We start from the raw sequence: 18,122 nt of genomic DNA, 5'->3' as shown, positions 1-18,122 counted from the left end.
CATTGTGATGCTAGTGGTAATGGCATAGGAGGTGTGTTAACACAAGAGAAGCGCCCAATTGCTTATTTTAGTGAGAAACTTTCTGGAGCGCAACTCAATTACCCCATCTATGACAAAGAGCTATATGCTTTAGTGCGAGTTCTGCGTGAATGGGAACACTATCTCCGCCCTCATGAATTTATCATCCATACCGATCATGAAACACTTAAATATCTTAAGGGTCAAACTAAGTTGAACAAGCGTCATGCTAAATGGAGTCAATTTATTGAGTCTTTTTCTTATGTCATCAAGTATATTAAAGGTAAGGAAAATGTTGTGGTGGATGCGCTTTCCCGTATATGCATGTTTGTTACTCAACTTCAATTGAATGTCATTTGCTTTGAGCACATAGAAGATTTGTATGAGCATTATCCTACTTTTGCCATTCCTTATGCCAAATGTTTGACACATACATCTTGGGAACGATAGTACATTAAAGATGCTTATTTTATGAGAGCTAACAAACTTTGCATCCCCGAGTCTTCTCTTTGTTTGTTACTTTTGCAAGAATCTCATGGAGGTGGACTAATGGGACATTTTGGACGCGATAAGACACTTGCTACGCTCTCCAAGAACTATTTTCGGCCAAAGATGTTTCGCGACGTCAACCGCCTCACCAACCGATGCTCTACATGTCACAAAGCTAAGTCTAAAGCTTAATCTCATGGCCTTTGCATGCCACTTCCAATTCCATACCAACCATGGGAAGATATTAGCATGGATTTTGTGCTTGGTTTGCCTAGAACTAGAAATGGAAAGGATTCTATGTTTGTTGTTGTGGACCGATTCTCTAAAATGGCACATTTCATTACTTGCAACAAGATAGACGATGCTTCACATGTTGCGAATCTCTTTTGTAGGGAAATCTTGTGACTTCATGGAGTGCCAAAGACGATTGTCTCGGACTGCGACGTCAAGTTCTTGAGTTACTTTTGGAAGACTTTATGCGCCAAGCTTGGAATCAAGTTACTATTCTCCACGGCATACCATCCACAAACCGACGGCCAAACGAAGGTGACGAACCGAACGCTCTCCACTCTTCTACGCGTGCTAATCAATAAGAACATCAAGGAGTGGGAGGAGTGCCTACCGATCGCTGAGTACGCCTACAACCGTGCAAGACATTCAACTACCGGCAAGTCCCCCTTCAAGGTCGTCTGCGGATTCAACCCATTGTCACCTTTGGAACACCATCGAGCGCCAAGTACAACGACTCGCGACCAAGCTCAACGTCAACAAGCAACCCATGATATTCAACATTGGAGACTTGGTGTGGCTACACCTTCGCAAGGACCGCTTCCCCAATGAACACAAGTCCAAACTTCTACCATGAGCTGATGGACCCTTCAAGGTGCTAGCACGCTACAACAACAACGCTTACAAGATCAACCTCCCGCGTGACAAGTAGAACGTGAGCGACGTCTTCAACATCAAGGATCTTTCGCCATACCATGGTGATGAGGATTTCGATCCGAGGTCGGATCTTTCCCAAGGGAGGGGAGATGATGCGGAGCATCCCACGATCATCCCCATGGACGCATCTACACCTCCAACGACACCACTTGGACCCATGACAAGAGCCCGAACAAAGGCTATCGAAGATAAGGTGAACTCGCTCCTTTCTGAACTACTACTTTCGACACATGAGACATGGCTACTACCTCAAATGGAAACACTATGTGTGCTTAGGTACTTGGAGGATAACCATGGAACATCTACATCCATTGGACAAGACGGAGAGGACACCAAGTGTGAAGGACAAGAAGAAGGACTGTCGAAGAAACTATAGCCACCTGACGTCCGGTCGGGACCGGACGTCCGACGCCTGAAGCTCAACATGCCCGAGTCCCAGCCAACACAGGCTACAGCGAGCGGACATCCGGCCAGGACCGGACGACCGGCCACACCCTCCAGCGAGCGGACGACCGACAAGGTCCCGACGTCCGGGGACTCCGCACCCGAGCCAAAATTAACGAAAGTCCGAAGCCACCGCACGTCCGGCGTGTCCTTCACAGAACGGATTTAGTGGAAGTCTGACGACTCCGGACGTCCGATCCCCCATGAGCCACCGGACGACCGGTCCCCAGCGGATGTCCGGTACCTGTCTGCGCATAGTTTCGGGCCGAAGCCCAGGTACCCTTTCACTTCGCCCCTCTTTGCACTAAGACTATAAATAGACCTCTCCATCCTCCTAGTCAGGGTTAGCAAAGGATTAGCTCATGTTTGTGTCAGAGCTTTTCTCATCCACTTGGTTACCTTCTCCTAGGAGATCGCGCCTCCACCGGAGAAGATCCTTCCAAGCGGATTCAAGACCCCCTCTTGGGTGGCCCCACCAAGACCTCATGGAGAAGAACCGGTTACCGTTTGTATCATCTGTTGTTGACTTTGGATCGTGTATCCCCCTTTGTGTTTAGAGGATCTAGCATATGTGTGACTATCTCTTGTTGGTTTAGTGATCTCTCTCGTGTTTTCCTCCGTTTCCCCCTCGTGTTCCTCGTGTTCTTCGTCAGGATTCGCCCCTTTCATGAAAGATCGGCCATATAGGGTTCCACCCTACATCATCTTGGTATCATGAGCCAGGTTGATCATGATTTCGGAGCCTCCCCTCTTCGTTTTCTAGCTTGATTTTGTTGTTATTCGTCCTAATCTGAAAATCCCCACCAAAAATAGCCCCAAATTTTTTTTGTGATTTGTTCATGTGATGAAGTTTTGTTGGATTTGATCCATGGATTTGCTTTGCCTCGGGTGGATCTAGCTTTTCCCAAATCTTCCCCACTTTCCATCCACGAAATCGCTCGAATTTTGCCCCCAAAATTCTGCCCAAAAATCGTGCCCCGCATCCCACACTTTGCGTTGACCCCGACCCACCGGACGACCGTCAGTTTACTGGACGTCCGGAGCCCCTAGAACGACTGGGCGTCCGTCACCCACCGGACGACCAGAACCAGTCGACAGAACCGAATCTACGGATTTCCGAGCCTCCCGGACGTCCGACGACCGGACGACCGCCACTTCCCGGACGTCCGTAAAACCCAGACGAAACTGAATTTCCACTGAAAATTTTTCAGCCACCACACGCACTTCCTCATACACCTTCCTATACCACCGCCACTTCCGCATACCACCCACATAGCCTTTCCGCTACCCACCATCGACGATTTTGACACGTCTTGGTCTTGGAGAATTTGAGTTGTGGTAACCATGTCCTTTTGTATTTCGGCTATCTAGATACGGTTCGACATCGACATCACTACCGCTCATCTTCGCCATGGACTACTACGAGCGACTACACCATTGTGGTATCAACCTCACCTTGGTATCATATTGGTATCGTGATATCCACATACTTTCTTGCATTTGCATTGATAACCCCATAGCCTTACTTTTGCGTCACTTACCCATCGAGACTAGCCTTTGAGTATTGCCGGCAACGTGACTTGTGCACACTAGTGATCATACTTCCCATAGCGTACATACCATATCATCGTGGTGCATATCTTGGTATCATCTCTTGTGTCACAAAGTTGTCATCGCATACACAATTGCTATCTTGGTTCGTGAAGCATTGCATGAGAAAAGAGCTCAAATAACAAGGAGCCAAACAAGCTTTTAAGCAAAAGGGAAAGATAAGCAAAGAGCTTATAAGCAAGAACCATAGCATCATACAACATTAAGATTGTCATACTCGATCATATTGGATCATATCATAGAAACATCATACATATAGCATACTTTGGATAGATGTCGTTGCATTTTTGCTTAGTAGGTTGTGCACAAGTTCGTATCCGCCTATTGTGCAATCGTGCTAGCATCTCTCTAGTGTTGTGCAACGAGAGCATCTTGGTGGATTCCACATTTTGGCTCACCTTTCGTTGCACGACCCCACATTATCTATTTGCGTGTTTGTTTCTGTGTACCTTATCTTGCTATTGGTCTACTTATTGCATTTGCAAATTTGCATATGTGTGACTATCTCTTGTTGGTTTAGTGATCTCTCTCGTGTTTTCCTACGTTTCCCCCTCGTGTTCCTCGTGTTCTTCGTCGGGTTCGCTCCTTTTGTGAAAGATCGGCCGTATAGGGTTCCACCCTACATCATTGGAGTTCTTAAGTAATATGATTAACTGAACTTTAATTTATCATGAACTTAGTACCGTATAGTATTTTGCATGCCTATGTTGTTGTAGATCAATGGCTCGTGCTACTGTTCCTTTGAATTTTAATGTGTTCCTAGAGAAAGCTAAGTTGAAATATGATGGTAGCAACAACACGGACTGGGTCCGTAACTTGAGGATTATCCTCATTGCTGCACAGAAGAATTACGTCCTGGAAGCACCACTAGGTGCAAGACCCGTTGCAGGAGCAACACTGGACGTAATGAACGTCTGGCAGAGCAAAGCTGATGACTACTCTATAGGTTAGTGTGCCATGCTTTACAACTTAGAATCGGAACTTCAACGACGTTTTGAACGTCATGGAGCATATGAGATGTTCCAGGAGTTGAAGTTAATATTTCAAGCAAATGCCCGAATTTAGAGATATGAAGTCTCCAATAAATTCTATAGCTGCAAGATGGAGAATAGTTCTATCAGTGAACATATACTCAGAATGTCTGGGTACCACAATCACTTGACTCAACTGGGAGTTAATCTTCCTGATGATAGTGTCATTGACAGAGTTCTTCAATCACTGCCACCAAGCTACAAAAGCTTCATGATGAACTATAATATGCATGGGATGGATAAGACACTTCCTGAGCTCTTCGTGATGCTAAAGAATGTGGAGGTAGAAATCAAGAAGGGGCATCAAGTGTTGATGGTTAACAAGACCACTAATTTCAAGAAGAAGGGCAAAGGGAAGAAGGGGAACTTCAAGAAGAACGGCAAGCAAGTTGTTGTTCAAGTGAAGAAGCCAAGTCTGGACCTAAGCCTGAGACTGAGTGCTTCTACTGCAAAGGGACTGGTCACTGGAAGCGGAACAGCCCCAAGTATTTGGCGGATAAGAAGGATGGCAAAGTCAAAGGTATATTTGATATACATGTTATTAATGTGTACCTTACTAATGCTCATAGTAGCGCCTGGGTATCTGATACTGGTTATCTTGCTCATATTGGCAACTTGAAACAGGGGCTAAAGATTAAGCGAAGATTGGCTCAGGACGAGGTGATGATGCGCGTGGGAAATGGTTCAAAAGTCGATGTGATCGCCGTCGGGACGCTACCTCTACATATACCTTTGGGGTTAGTTTTAGACCTGCATAATTGTTATTTGGTGCCAGCATTAAGCATGAACATTATATCTGGATCTTGTTTGATGCGAGACGGTTATTCATTTAAATCAGAGAATAATGGTTGTTCTATTTATATGAGTAATATATTTTATGGTCATGCGCCCTTGATGAGTGGTCTATTTTTGTTGAATCTCGATAGTATTCATACACATATTCATAATATTGAAGCCAAAAGATGCAAAGTTGATAATGATAGTGCAACTTATTTGTGGCACGCCGTTTGGGTCATATTGGTGTAAAGCGCATGAAGAAACTCCATACTGATGGACTTTTGGAATCACTTGATTATGAATCACTTGGTACTTGTGAACCATGCCTCATGGGCAAGATGACTAAAACTCTGTTCTTCGGAACAATGGAGCGAGCTATAGACTTATTGGAAATAATACATATAGATGTATGCGGTCCGATGAGTGTTGAGGCTTGCGGCGAGTATCGTTATTTTCTGACCTTCACAGATGATTTGAGCAGATATGGGTACATCTACTTAATGAAACACAAGTCTGAAACATTTGAAAAGTTCAAAGAATTTCAAAGTAAAGTGGAGAACAATCGTAACAAGAAAATAAAGTCTCTACGATCTGATCGCGGAGGCAAATAATTGAGTTACGAGTTTGGCCTTCATTTAAAACAATGTGGAATAGTTTCATAACTCACGCCACCTGGAACACCACAGCGTAATGGTGTGTCTGAACATCATAACCGTACTTTATTAGATATGGTGCGATTTATGATGTCTCTTACCGATTTACCACTATCATTTTGGGGTTATGCATTAGAGACTGTTGCATTCACGCTAAATAGGGCACCGTCTAAATCCGTTGAGACGACACCGTATGAAGTGTGGTTTAGCAAGAAACCTAAGCTGTCGTTTCTTAAAGTTTGGGGTTGCAATGCTTATGTGAAAAAGCTTCAGCCTAATAAGTTTGAACCCAAATTGGAGAAGTGCGTCTTCATAGGATACCCAAAAGAAACTGTTGGGTACACCTTCTATCACAGATCCGAAGGCAAGATTTTTGTTGCTAAGAATGGATCCTTTCGAGAGAAGGAGTTTCTCTCAAAATAAGTGAGTGGGAGGAAAGTAGAACTTCATGAGGTAATTGTACCTTCTCCCGAATTTGAAAGTAGTTCATCACAGAAATTAGTTCGAGTGATGCCTACACCAATTAGTGAGGAAGCTAATGATAATGATCATGAAACTTCGGATCAAGTTACTACCGAACCTCGTAGGTCAACCAGAGCACGTTCGGCACTAGAGTGGTATGGTAATCCTGTTCTGGAAGTCATGTTAGTAGACCATGACGAACCTACGAACTATGAGGAAGTAATGATGAGCCTAGATTCCGGGAAATGGCTTGAGGCCATGAAATCTGAGCTGGGATCCGTGTATGAGAACAAAGTGTGGACTTTGTTTGACTTGCCCGATGATCGGCAAGCCATAGAGAACAAATGGATCTTCAAGAAGAAGACTGACGCTGACGGTAATGTTAATGTCTACAAAGCTCGACTTATTGCGAAAGGTTTTCGACAAGTTCAAGGAGTTGACTACGATGAGACCTTATCACCCGTAGCGATTCTTAAGTCTGTCCGAATCATGTTAGCAATTGCCGCATTTTATGAAATCTAGCAAATGGATGTCAAAATTGCATTCCTTAATGGATTTGTTAAAGAAGAGTTGTATATGATGCAACCAGAAGGTTTTCTCAATCCTAAAGGTGCTAACAAAGTGTGCAAGCCCCGGCGATCCATCTATGGACTGGTGCAAGCATCTCGGAGTTGGACTATACGCTTTGATGAGTTGATCAAAGCATATAGTTTTATACATACTTGCAGTGAAGCCTGTATCTATAAGAAAGTGAGTGGGAGCACTACAGCCTTTCTGATAAGTATATGTGAATGAAATATTGTTCATCGGAAATGATGTAGAATTTTCTGGAAAGGATAAAGGAGTATTTGAAAGAAGTTTTTCAAAGAAAGACCTCGGTAAAGCTGCTTACAAATTGGGCATCAAGATCTATAGAGATAGATCAAGACGCTTGATAAGATTTTTTTTCAATAAGTACATACCTTGACAAGATTTTGAAGTAGTTCAAAATGGAACAGTTAAAGAAGGAGTTCTTGCTTGTATTGCAAAGTGCAAAGTTGAGTAAGACTCAAAACTTGACCACGGCAGAAAATAGAAAGAGAATGAAAGGCATTCCCTATGCCTCAGCCATAGGTTATATAAAGTATGCTATGCTGTGTACCAGACCTATTGTGTACCTTGCCACGAGTTTGGCAAGGGGGTACGATAGTGATCAAGGAGTGGATCACTGGACAACAGTCAAAGTTATCCTTAGTTACCTAAGAGGACTAAGGAAATATTTCTCGGTTATGGAGGTGATAAAGAGTTACGTCGATGCAAGCTTTTACACCGATCCGGATGACTCTGAGTCTCAATCTGGATACATATTGAAAGTGGGAGCAATTAGCTAGAGTAGCTCCATGCAAAGCATTGTAGACATAGAAAATTTGCAAAATACATATGGTTGTGAATGTGGCAGACCCGTTGACTAAACTTCTCTCACAAGCAAAACATGATCACAACTTAGTACTCTTTGGGTGTTAATCACATAGCGATGTGAACTGGATTATTGGCTCTAGTAAACCCTTTGGGTGTTAGTCACATGGCGATGTGAACTAATCACATAAAGATGTGAACTATTGGTGTTAAATCACATGACGATGTGAACTGGATTATTGACTCTAGTGCAAGTGGGAGACTGAAGGAAATATGTCTTAGAGGCAATAATAAAGATGTTATTTATATTTTCTTATATCATGATAAATGTTTATTATTCATGCTAGAATTGTATTAACCGAAAACATGATACATGTGTGAATACATAGACAAAACAAAGTGTCCCTAGGATGCCTCTACTTGACTAGCTCGTTAATCAAGGATGGTTAAGTTTCCTGGCCATAGTCATGTGTTGTCATTTGATGAACAGGGTCACATAATTAGGAGAATGATGTGATGGACAAGACCCATCCGTTAGCTTAGCATAATGATCATTAAGTTTTACTGCTATTGCTTTCTTCATGACTTATACATATTCCTTTGACTATGAGATTTTGCAACTCCCGAATACCAGAGGAACACCTTATGTGCTATCAAACGTCGCAACGTAACTGGGTGATTATAAAGATGCTCTGCAGGTGTCTCCGAAGGTGTTTGTTGGGTTGGCATAGATCAGGATTGGGATTTGTCACTCCGAGTATCGGAGAGGTATCTCTAGGCCCTCTCGGTAATGCACATCACTATAATCCTTGCAAGCAATGTGACTAATGAGTTAGTTATGGGATGATGCATTACGGAATGAGTAAAGAGACTTTCCAGTAATGAGATTGAACTAGGTATGAGGATACCGATGATCGAATCTCAGGCAAGTAACATACCGATGACAAAGGGAATAACGTATGTTGTCATAAGGTTTGACCGATAAAGATCTTCGTAGAATATGTAGGAACCAATATGGGCATCCAGGTTCCGCTATTGGTTATTGACCAGAGTGGTGTCTCGGTCATGTCTACATAGTTCTCGAACCCATATGGTCCGCACGCTTATCGTTCATTGACGATATAGTACTATATGAGTTATGTATGTTGGTGACCGCATGTTGTTCGGAGTCCCGGATGAGATCACGGACATGATGAGGAGCTCCGGAATGGTCGGGAGGTAAAGATTGACATATAGGATGATATGGTTCGGCCAAGGGATGAAGCCCACGAGGCTTTAGGTCGGTGCAAAAGAAGTTTTGCGGAGGCCAGGGGGCAAACGCTGGAGACCCTGGTGTCTGGCCCTGGGCCAGAAGATGAGGCCCATGGCGTCTGGGCCAGACGCCAAGGACTGTGGCGTCTGGTCCTGAAAGTCCGAGTAGGACTCTTCCTTGCGGGCAAAACCGACTCTGAGTAGGCTTTTACTCCAAGTTTCGACCCTAGGGTCCAACATATAAATAGAGGGGTAGGGCTAGCACCAAAGACACATTAAGAAACACCAAGCCGTGTGCCAGCAACCCCGTCCCTCTAGTTTATCCTTCGTCATAGTTTCCGTTGTGCTTGGTGAAGCCCTGCGGAGATTGTTCTTCATCAACACCATCACCACGCTGTCGTGCTACCGGAACTCATCTACTACTTCGCCTGTCTTGCTGGATCAAGAAGGCGAGGACGTCATCGAGCTGAACGTGTGCTGAACGCGGAGGTGTCATACTTTCGGTACTTGATCGGACGGATCGTGAAGGTGTACGACTACATCAACCACATTGATAAACGCTTCCGCTTTGCGTTCTTCAAGGGTATGAAGACACTCTCCCCTCTAGTTGCTATGCTTCTCCTAGATAGATCTTGCATGATCGTAGGAAAAATTTGAATTACGTTTCCCAACAAGTGCAAGAATCTTTTTTCTACCGAAATGACAAACAGAGTAATGCGGTTCACGTCTCCATACTTTTGCGGTTCATTTACGCCTGATGTGAAGCGCACTTCACTTCTTCGTCTGAGAAAAATTTACGTTCGACAAAAGAAATAATGAAGTTCACTTGAGTCACCGATGCAATGCGATTTTAAGTCTGAAGCAGTGCTTTCTGTTGCCTGATGCAGAACACACGTCAATTTGTGCGTCGCGAAAAACAGAGTGTCCGCATTTCGGTAAAAATTAAACTATTCTTAAAGCGTAAGGAACTAGAGAGTGTGTTCTACATGAAAAAGTTACTTCTCATCGATAACTATTCAACGGTTTATAATTTGGATCATTCAAACCAGCGGTTTGTAAAAATTTCGCAAAAAGGGCCGCTGCCACTCGTCGTCTGCCAACGGTTTTCAAAATTAACTTAAAACCGTAAGGAATATGAAAACAAATTCTACATATGAAAGTTGCGGCTCGACCATAGCATTTCAATGGAGTATCGCACACCTCGTTTGGACAAACGGTTAAAAACTGGAGCGAAAACAATACAAAAAATTGCAAATTATTTGAAAAACCCCAATTTCGCGATTTACAAAATTTAAAATTCCTCTTAAATCGTAATGAATTAGAGAAAATAATACATATGAATAAGTTGCGCCTCGACGATATCTTTCCAACAACGTATCATTTGCTTCATTCCAACAAGCGGTTTAGAAAAAATCACGAAAAAACACTTGCTGCCACTCGTCATGCGCCGCACCATTCTCGAAACTGCTCTTAAACCGTGGTGAATCTCCAAAAAGATTCTACATGACAAAGTTGTGCCTAATCCATAGCTTTCCAACGATATATTACACGTCTCGTTCGCGTACAGATTTTTGTGACGTGAAGTTCACTCGCCTGAGAAGTGCAGTTCTCTTGCTTCTACAAATGATGTGCACTTCCGTTGAGCGTGCAGTTCGGAAGTGTTAGCAGAATAACTATTCTGCTAATATTAGCAGAATAGATCATGTGAATCATGCGGATGTGGGACGATCTCCTACCTTTTTTTTGGTGGGACGATCTCCTACCAACGGATCGCTTAAAGGCAATTCGAGAGGAATTGGCGGGATTCTTCCTTGAAGAGGTCATAGCTATAACTGAAAAACATCATCGGGAAGTGGAACTGGATGTTGGTAATTAGATATTAGGGATCAATGGTAAGATATGTTATTTGTATATATGCATGAACGTGTATATGTGTACGAAAACTTGTATACAAAGCGGGGAAAACTTGTTGTTCGATCAAGCACGGAGAAAGAGGTCACTTCTCTCTCTCTCTCTCTCTCTCTCTCTCTCTCTCTATATATATATATATATATATATATTCATGATGATGTTGTGTAACGGTTCCTTCATTGCTATTAGTAGCTCACGTTGAGTTGGATGGAAAACATAAAATAAAAATGAAACCCCTCGCTTCAAAACCCCCAAACCCCTCCTTTGACAAAACAAAAGCACGGCCTTTTAGTCCCGGTTGGTCTTACCAACCAGGACTAAAGGTCCTCCTGCCCGAGCGCTGTGAAGCGGCCACGTGGAGTCTCTTTAATCCCGGTTCGTAACACGACTGGGACTAAAAGTGGGGGCCTTTAGTCCCGGTTTCAGAACCGGGACCGGGACTAATGCCCTGTTTCCTACTAGTGAAGAGGGAGAAGAAACAAGTTGTGCATGAGGCTTCAGAGCCAAAGACGGCGTAGCCGTCTAGTACGCGTGTGTGCGCTTGTGCCACCGGTCGTACCAAGCATCGCCGCCTCTGCCTGGCAAAGTACTTCACCCTTGTGCTTTTAGATGAGGAGAGAGAGAAGAAAACATCCAGAAACACGCCCAGAAGGTAGAACCCTAGCCTGCACAAGGTTTTAGAGAGGGAATTGATCCAAGGACTCCGCCGCCGCAACCAGTGGTGAATCTAGGCAAAAAATAGAGGGTGGGCTAAAAGTTTATACAAGCCTGCATCATGCAAATACATGTTGGGTTGGGCTAGCATGTGGCTGAGTTGAACCTTGAGACTAGTAATAAAAAACTCGTTTTCAGTGCTGGAGGGGGGGGGGGCTCAAGCCTGTTAAAGCACCCCTAGTAGATTCGCCCTTGGCTGCAACCACTCATCAAGAGGAGATCATCGCCATCCCATCTTCATCTCATTGTAATACAGTAGTTGGTATGAATTTACTTTTTTTCAATCGCCATGTTCATCTTGATCCACCACGCGATGTTTGAACCCCCGATGTGTTATGTTAATAATCTTTTTGATGTTGAGTGAAGTCAACCATCCAACATATGCCTCCTTTTGACGAAAGGTTATTGCTGCTAACGTGAAGGCCAGTCAAGGAGGTAGGTTAGTGACACGGCCGACCACCCTTCTTCCTGGATCATTGTAGCACGGGACGAATGAAGACCGCTTTTAGTTGTGCCCACGGGGAGATCCTTAATTATCATCTAGTAATTGGAGTGGGGGCAAATGGTAGTGGCGTATGCACGTATCTGTACTTGACTCCGCCCACAAAGAGATACAAATAAAGTGGCTTAAGAATCCGAAGTAGAATTATGCGTAGGCATCAGTCGTGTTAGCTACATACTTGTGCGGAAACCGGACTCGTTAGGAACGCTTCAGTCCGGTCGATTACAACAACTATTACTCATGCCTCGCCTTACATTTACTTCACTTTTGCAGTTTACATTTGACCCATTATTTTCATCTGTTTTCACACTGCTTTGGATTGCATCTTACTTTTTTTTTGAACAATCACCCAACTGAATATATTACTCAAAAGCCTGAGGGCAAGTTGCACGTTATATTAAGGATTACAGCCAGATGATTGCATCTTAGGGGGTGTTTGGTTGAGAAGTCCTAGGACTTTTTCTAGTCCTAGGGACTAATCAAAAAAGACTCTCTAGTAGAGTCTTTTTCTAGTCCCTGTAGAAAAAGTCCCTTCCGTTTGGTTCTTAGGGACTTTTTAGGGACTTTTTCTAGTCTCTGGGACTAAAAAGTCCTTGAACCAAACACCCCCTTACTTGTAGGCACTGCTGTTTAAATCATTAGAACGAAACTACTACACACGCAATAATTTTTAGCACTATGGTAAATCCAACGATCTGGTCTTCCTTTTCCCGGATGCTGTGGGGTCAGATCACACCAAGCCCACAAAGATTGACTTGTAGTCAAAGTCTTGCTTGTTGAAAGCACCTCCCGTTGTAAATTGGGGACAATGCCAGAAAACACAGTACCAAGGTCTGATTAGTTGAAGAATTCTCCACCCTCAATGGGTCCCTCCCTTGATATAAAAGAGATTTGTTGACTACAGGTCCTCTCCATTAACTGAACTTATCCGTACCGCTGTACGTAGTCATGGTGGTTATTGAAAGATTGACCTGTAGTCAAGGTCTTTTGGTTGTTGAAAGCATCCTGTGCATAGTCATGGTGCTTGCCGTGTGGGGACTTTCGTCTTGATACAGAGTGACACTGAACTCTGCAGAAGAGAAAGCCTATATATGTATGCGCGGCTAGCTCTCACTTGTCACGGACGGCATATCACCTCATCTCTCTCGGGTTAGCTAGCTCAATGACCACTCTATCATCATCATCATCATCATCATCTTCCCTCATTTCTATCATCGTAGTACTACTACTGCTAGTATTACCACCAGCCATCTCGGCTTCTTCTCCAACGATGACCAATGGTCGCGCCGGCAGCGACACTGACCTTGCCGCGCTGCTGGCTTTCAAAGCCAAGGTCTCCGACCCAGGTGGCGTCTTGTCCGGCAACTGGACAGCTGGTACGTCCTTCTGCCACTGGGTTGGTGTCTCGTGCAGCCGGCGCAGGCAGCGCGTCACTGCTGTTGAGCTACCGGACGTTTCCCTATATGGATCTCTTGCTCCTCACCTTGGTAACCTCTCCTTCCTCTCTGTGCTAAACCTCAATAATACCAACCTCACCGGGTCAATTCCCAACGAGATTGGAAGACTGCATCGCCTCAAGTTTTTATATCTTGGGTGCAATAGCCTGTCAGGTAGCATCCCTACTAGCATAGGAAACCTAACAAGGCTTCAAGTTCTTGCCCTATATCTTAACCATCTCTCTGGTTCAATTCCGGCAGAGCTACAGAACCTACACAGTCTTGGCAATTTGAATCTCTTCGGGAATTACCTTAGTGGCTCAATACCAAGTAATCTATTCAACAATACTTCTTTATTAAGTTTTCTGAACTTTGGCAACAACAGCTTGACAGGGCCAATACCATATAGCATTGGCTCCTTGCAGATCCTCGAGTTCTTTAGCGTACAAGCCAATACTCTTACTGGACCGGTGCCTCCAGCAATCTTCAACATGTCTAAACTATATTTTATCAGTTTCGCTTTAAACTACAATTTAACAGGTTCAATCCCCAACAACCAAAGTTTTAGTCTCCCGGTGCTAGAAGAAATCGAAATCCAAGGTAATAGTTTCACAGGTCAGATTCCATTGGGCTTTGCATCTTGTCCATACCTCCAAACTCTTTCCCTTGGCGAGAACTCATTTGAAGGTGTTGTTCCAACATGGTTGGCCAAACTGACTCAACTCAGCTTCCTATTCCTCAATGATAACGACCTTGTCGGTACAATACCTGTTGTACTTGGCAACATGACTTCTCTAAGTGTTCTAGAACTGGGATCATGCAATTTGACCGGGCCCATTCCGGTAGAAATTGGACAGCTAGGTCAACTCTCAGTCTTGATTATTGGATATAATCAACTAACTGGATCCATTCCAGCTTCTCTTGGTAACTTATCTGAATTAGCATTCCTAGAATTGGAAAAAAATCTGTTGGTCGGACAGGTGCCTACAACAATTGGAAACATGCACTCTTTGGAGCATTTTGATATTTCAAGAAATCGCCTAAAGGGAGATCTCAACTTCTTGTCCATGTTTACAAAGTTTAGAAAGCTCCGGGTGCTTGCCATCAATTCGAATAATTTCACTGGTTGTAGCCTCCCTGACTATGTAGGAAATCTATCGAGCCAGCTGCAAATATTTTTGGCGAGTGAAATCAACTTAGTTGGGGAAATTCCACCAACGATTTCAAATTTAACCGGTCTCACTACAATAGATCTTTCAATAAACCAGTTGCACAGCGTAATTCCACAATCCATCATGATGATGGAGAATCTACAGTGGCTTGAGCTCGATACAAATAACTTGTTTGGCCCCATCCCATCTCAGATTACAATGCTAAAAAATCTAGAAGCTTTGGTCCTGTACGACAATGAATTCACTGGTTCCATACCATATTACATTGGTAACCTCAGCAGGTTAGAACACCTAGTGTTATCTGGTAACCAGTTATCATCCACTATACCACCAAGTTTGTTTCATCTTGATAGTCTCCTTCAGCTAGATCTATCTCAAAACCTTTTGAATGGCACATTGCCAGTTGACATAGGCTATTTGAAACAAATTAATCACATTGATATCTCTACCAACCATTTGGTCGGTAGCCTCCCAGATTCAATTGGACAACTCCAAATGATATCCTTCTTTAACATATCACACAATTCGTTTGGTAATTCGATTCCTAACTCTTTTGCCAAACTAACCAGCTTGCAAACTTTGGACTTATCCCATAACCACATCTCTGGTACCATCCCAAAGTACCTAGCCAATTTTACTATCCTCACAAGTCTGAACCTCTCTTACAATAACCTACAAGGACAGATACCCGAAGGAGGTGTTTTCTCAAACATCAGCCTGCAATCCTTGATGGGGAACTCGGGGCTATGTGGTGCTTCAGCTTTTGGATTTTCACGGTGTCCACGTAACACTACCCAAGGAAAAAGCGACCACATGCTGAAAATTTTGCTCCCTACAGTCATCGTAGTAACTGGAGTTGTGGCTTTATGCATATATGCAATGATCAAAAAGAAAATTAAGAGGCATCAAGGGATGACAGTGTCTGCTGGCATGGTTAGCCATCAGTTGGTCTCCTACCATGACCTTGTTCGTGCCACTCAAAATTTTAGCGAGAGCAACTTGTTGGGGTCTGGAAGCTTTGGAAAAGTTTTTAAGGGCCAACTAAGCAATGGTGTGGTGGTTGCAATAAAGGTTCTTGACATGCAGTTGGAACAAGCCATTAGAAGCTTCGATGCCGAGTGTGGTGTGCTACGCATGACGCGCCACCGCAACTTGATAAAGATTCTCAACACCTGCTCCAACCTTGATTTCAGAGCGTTGGTGCTGCCATACATGCCCAATGGCAGCTTAGAAATGCTCCTTCACTACTCTGGAGGCACAAGGAACTTGGGGTTCCTCGAGAGGTTGGGCATCTTGCTCGACGTGTCCATGGCAATGGAGTATCTGCACCATGAGCACCACCAGGTGATCTTGCACTGTGACCTGAAGCCAAGCAATGTGTTGTTCGACAAGGACATGACGGCACATGTTGCAGACTTTGGCATCGCAAGGCTGTTACTTGGTGATAATAGCTCCGTGATTTATTCGAGCATGCCCGGAACTGTTGGCTACATGGCACCAGGTTTGTAAATGGTACATTAATTTCACTTTTAATTAATTATGTTTAACCCGTCATGATTTAATGTTTTGTTTATAAATTAATTCCATGTCATGCCAAAAAATAATTTAATTCCATGTCCGTGAGCAGAGTATGGGTCCATTGGAAGAGCATCGAGAAAGAGCGATGTCTTCAGCTACGGAATCATGCTACTTGAAGTCTTGACTGGAAGGAGACCCACAGATGCATTTTTTGTTGGAGATCTCAGCCTCAGAAAGTGGGTGCTTGAGGCGTTTCCTAGGGAGGTTGTCAATGTCGTGGATGACCAGTTACTATGTGGCTCTTCTTCGAGTGTCAGCTTGGAAGGCTTTCTTGCGCCGGTGTTTGAGCTGGGCTTGCTCTGCTCCAGCGACTCGCTTGACGAGAGGATGACAATGAGCGACATTGTTGTGAGGTTGAAGAAGATTAAAGTGGAGTACACCAAAGCGACAACATGAGCATAGAGCAGCAAGGAGCGCCGCCCCATGAGTGAATTGTCAGGAAAAAAAAAAGGAACATCAGTGGGCACGCACCGAGCGTCGTCCCCCGACGCGTCTTGTGTCAGTGCTGCCGTTTCTGTTGAAATTATTAGTACTTGTAATAACCTTGCCTTAGTTTCAAAACGGTTCTTTAATTGAGTTGTCATAATGTGGGCGTAGGCTATGTGTATAAGCCATGCTCCCTCCACACTCTATCCTGTCATGCTGGACTGCAACTTGTGATAAGCAGACAGAGACAGGTGATAGGGGCATCATCTTCGTTGCTTTTTTTCCGAAAAGGGGATGCCCCGGCCTCTGCATCAGAATGATACATACGGCCTTCTTATTAAACAAATAAATATGTTCCAAACAGGTCTGAAAGTCTAAAAGTCTCCCAACGACAAAAAAAGAGCTCACGCAGAGCCAGAAAAGCTAGAATACAAACTAGCCAAATAAAGGACGTCACAACCGGCTGGCAAAACAGAGAGATATGTAAACTAATTGCCTATCCTATTACATGACCGCCATCCAAACCGGTTGAAGATATCCCAAGCTACCATCTTCCAGCGGATAGATCCAGTAACCAAATGCTCTCTGGCCTCCGTCGGAATGAGTAGCGACCACGAACGGATCAATGCCATGGCTTGGAAAATAACCTGCAAAAAATGAATGGGTGTTGTCCTGTTAAAATCCAAATCATTTCTGCAATTCCAAATAGCCCACAGCAAGGCGCAGACTCCTACGTGAATATGTCTCGCTAAGTCGGGCTCTATCCCGTTAAGCCACGTCCCAAATAACGTGTTGACAGAACTTGGTGGAGTAACATTAAAAGCAATATGGACCGTCCGCCATAAAACTTTGGCTAGCAGGCAATCAAGAAAAAGGTGTTTGATCGTCTCATTCCGATCACAGAAACTACACCTAGTAGAGCCTGTCCAATTACGCTTTGTCAAGTTGTCCTTGGTTAAAATAACTTGTTTATGGACAAACCACATAAACACTTTTATTTTCAAAGGAACTTTGACAGCCCAAACATGCTTAGAGCTAGGAATGAAGCTCGAATTGATAACGTCAATATACATTGATTTAACTGTGAATACTCCAGACCTAGTAAGCTTCCAGCGTAATTCATCGGGTTGTTGAGAAAGCTGAACCTCCATCAGTCTACTTACTAGACGGAGCCATTCTTCCCAACGATTGCCCGCTAGCGACCGTCTGAACTGAATATTAAGGGGAATAGATTGAAATACCGTTGCAACGAACACCTCATGTCGTTGAACAATACGATATAAAGACGGGTATTGAATGGCTAAGGG

General features: G+C 43.8%; 1 protein-coding gene across 1 annotated transcript; it reads left to right on the top strand.

Moving 5' to 3' along the window:
• Positions 1-13,327: 13,327 nt before the first annotated feature.
• Positions 13,328-17,178, top strand: LOC125550102 (probable LRR receptor-like serine/threonine-protein kinase At3g47570). Its single transcript, XM_048713013.1, has 2 exons — positions 13,328-16,312; positions 16,439-17,178. The coding sequence occupies exons 1-2, from the start codon at positions 13,366-13,368 to the stop codon at positions 16,783-16,785; spliced, it is 3,294 nt and encodes a 1,097-aa protein (XP_048568970.1). The 5' UTR covers positions 13,328-13,365; the 3' UTR covers positions 16,786-17,178.
• Positions 17,179-18,122: the final 944 nt, after the last annotated feature.

The sequence above is a fragment of the Triticum urartu genome, chromosome 4 (genome assembly GCF_003073215.2).
Source record: "Triticum urartu cultivar G1812 chromosome 4, Tu2.1, whole genome shotgun sequence".
Classification (NCBI taxonomy): domain Eukaryota; kingdom Viridiplantae; phylum Streptophyta; class Magnoliopsida; order Poales; family Poaceae; genus Triticum; species Triticum urartu.
This window is presented reverse-complemented; position numbering and strand designations above follow the sequence as displayed.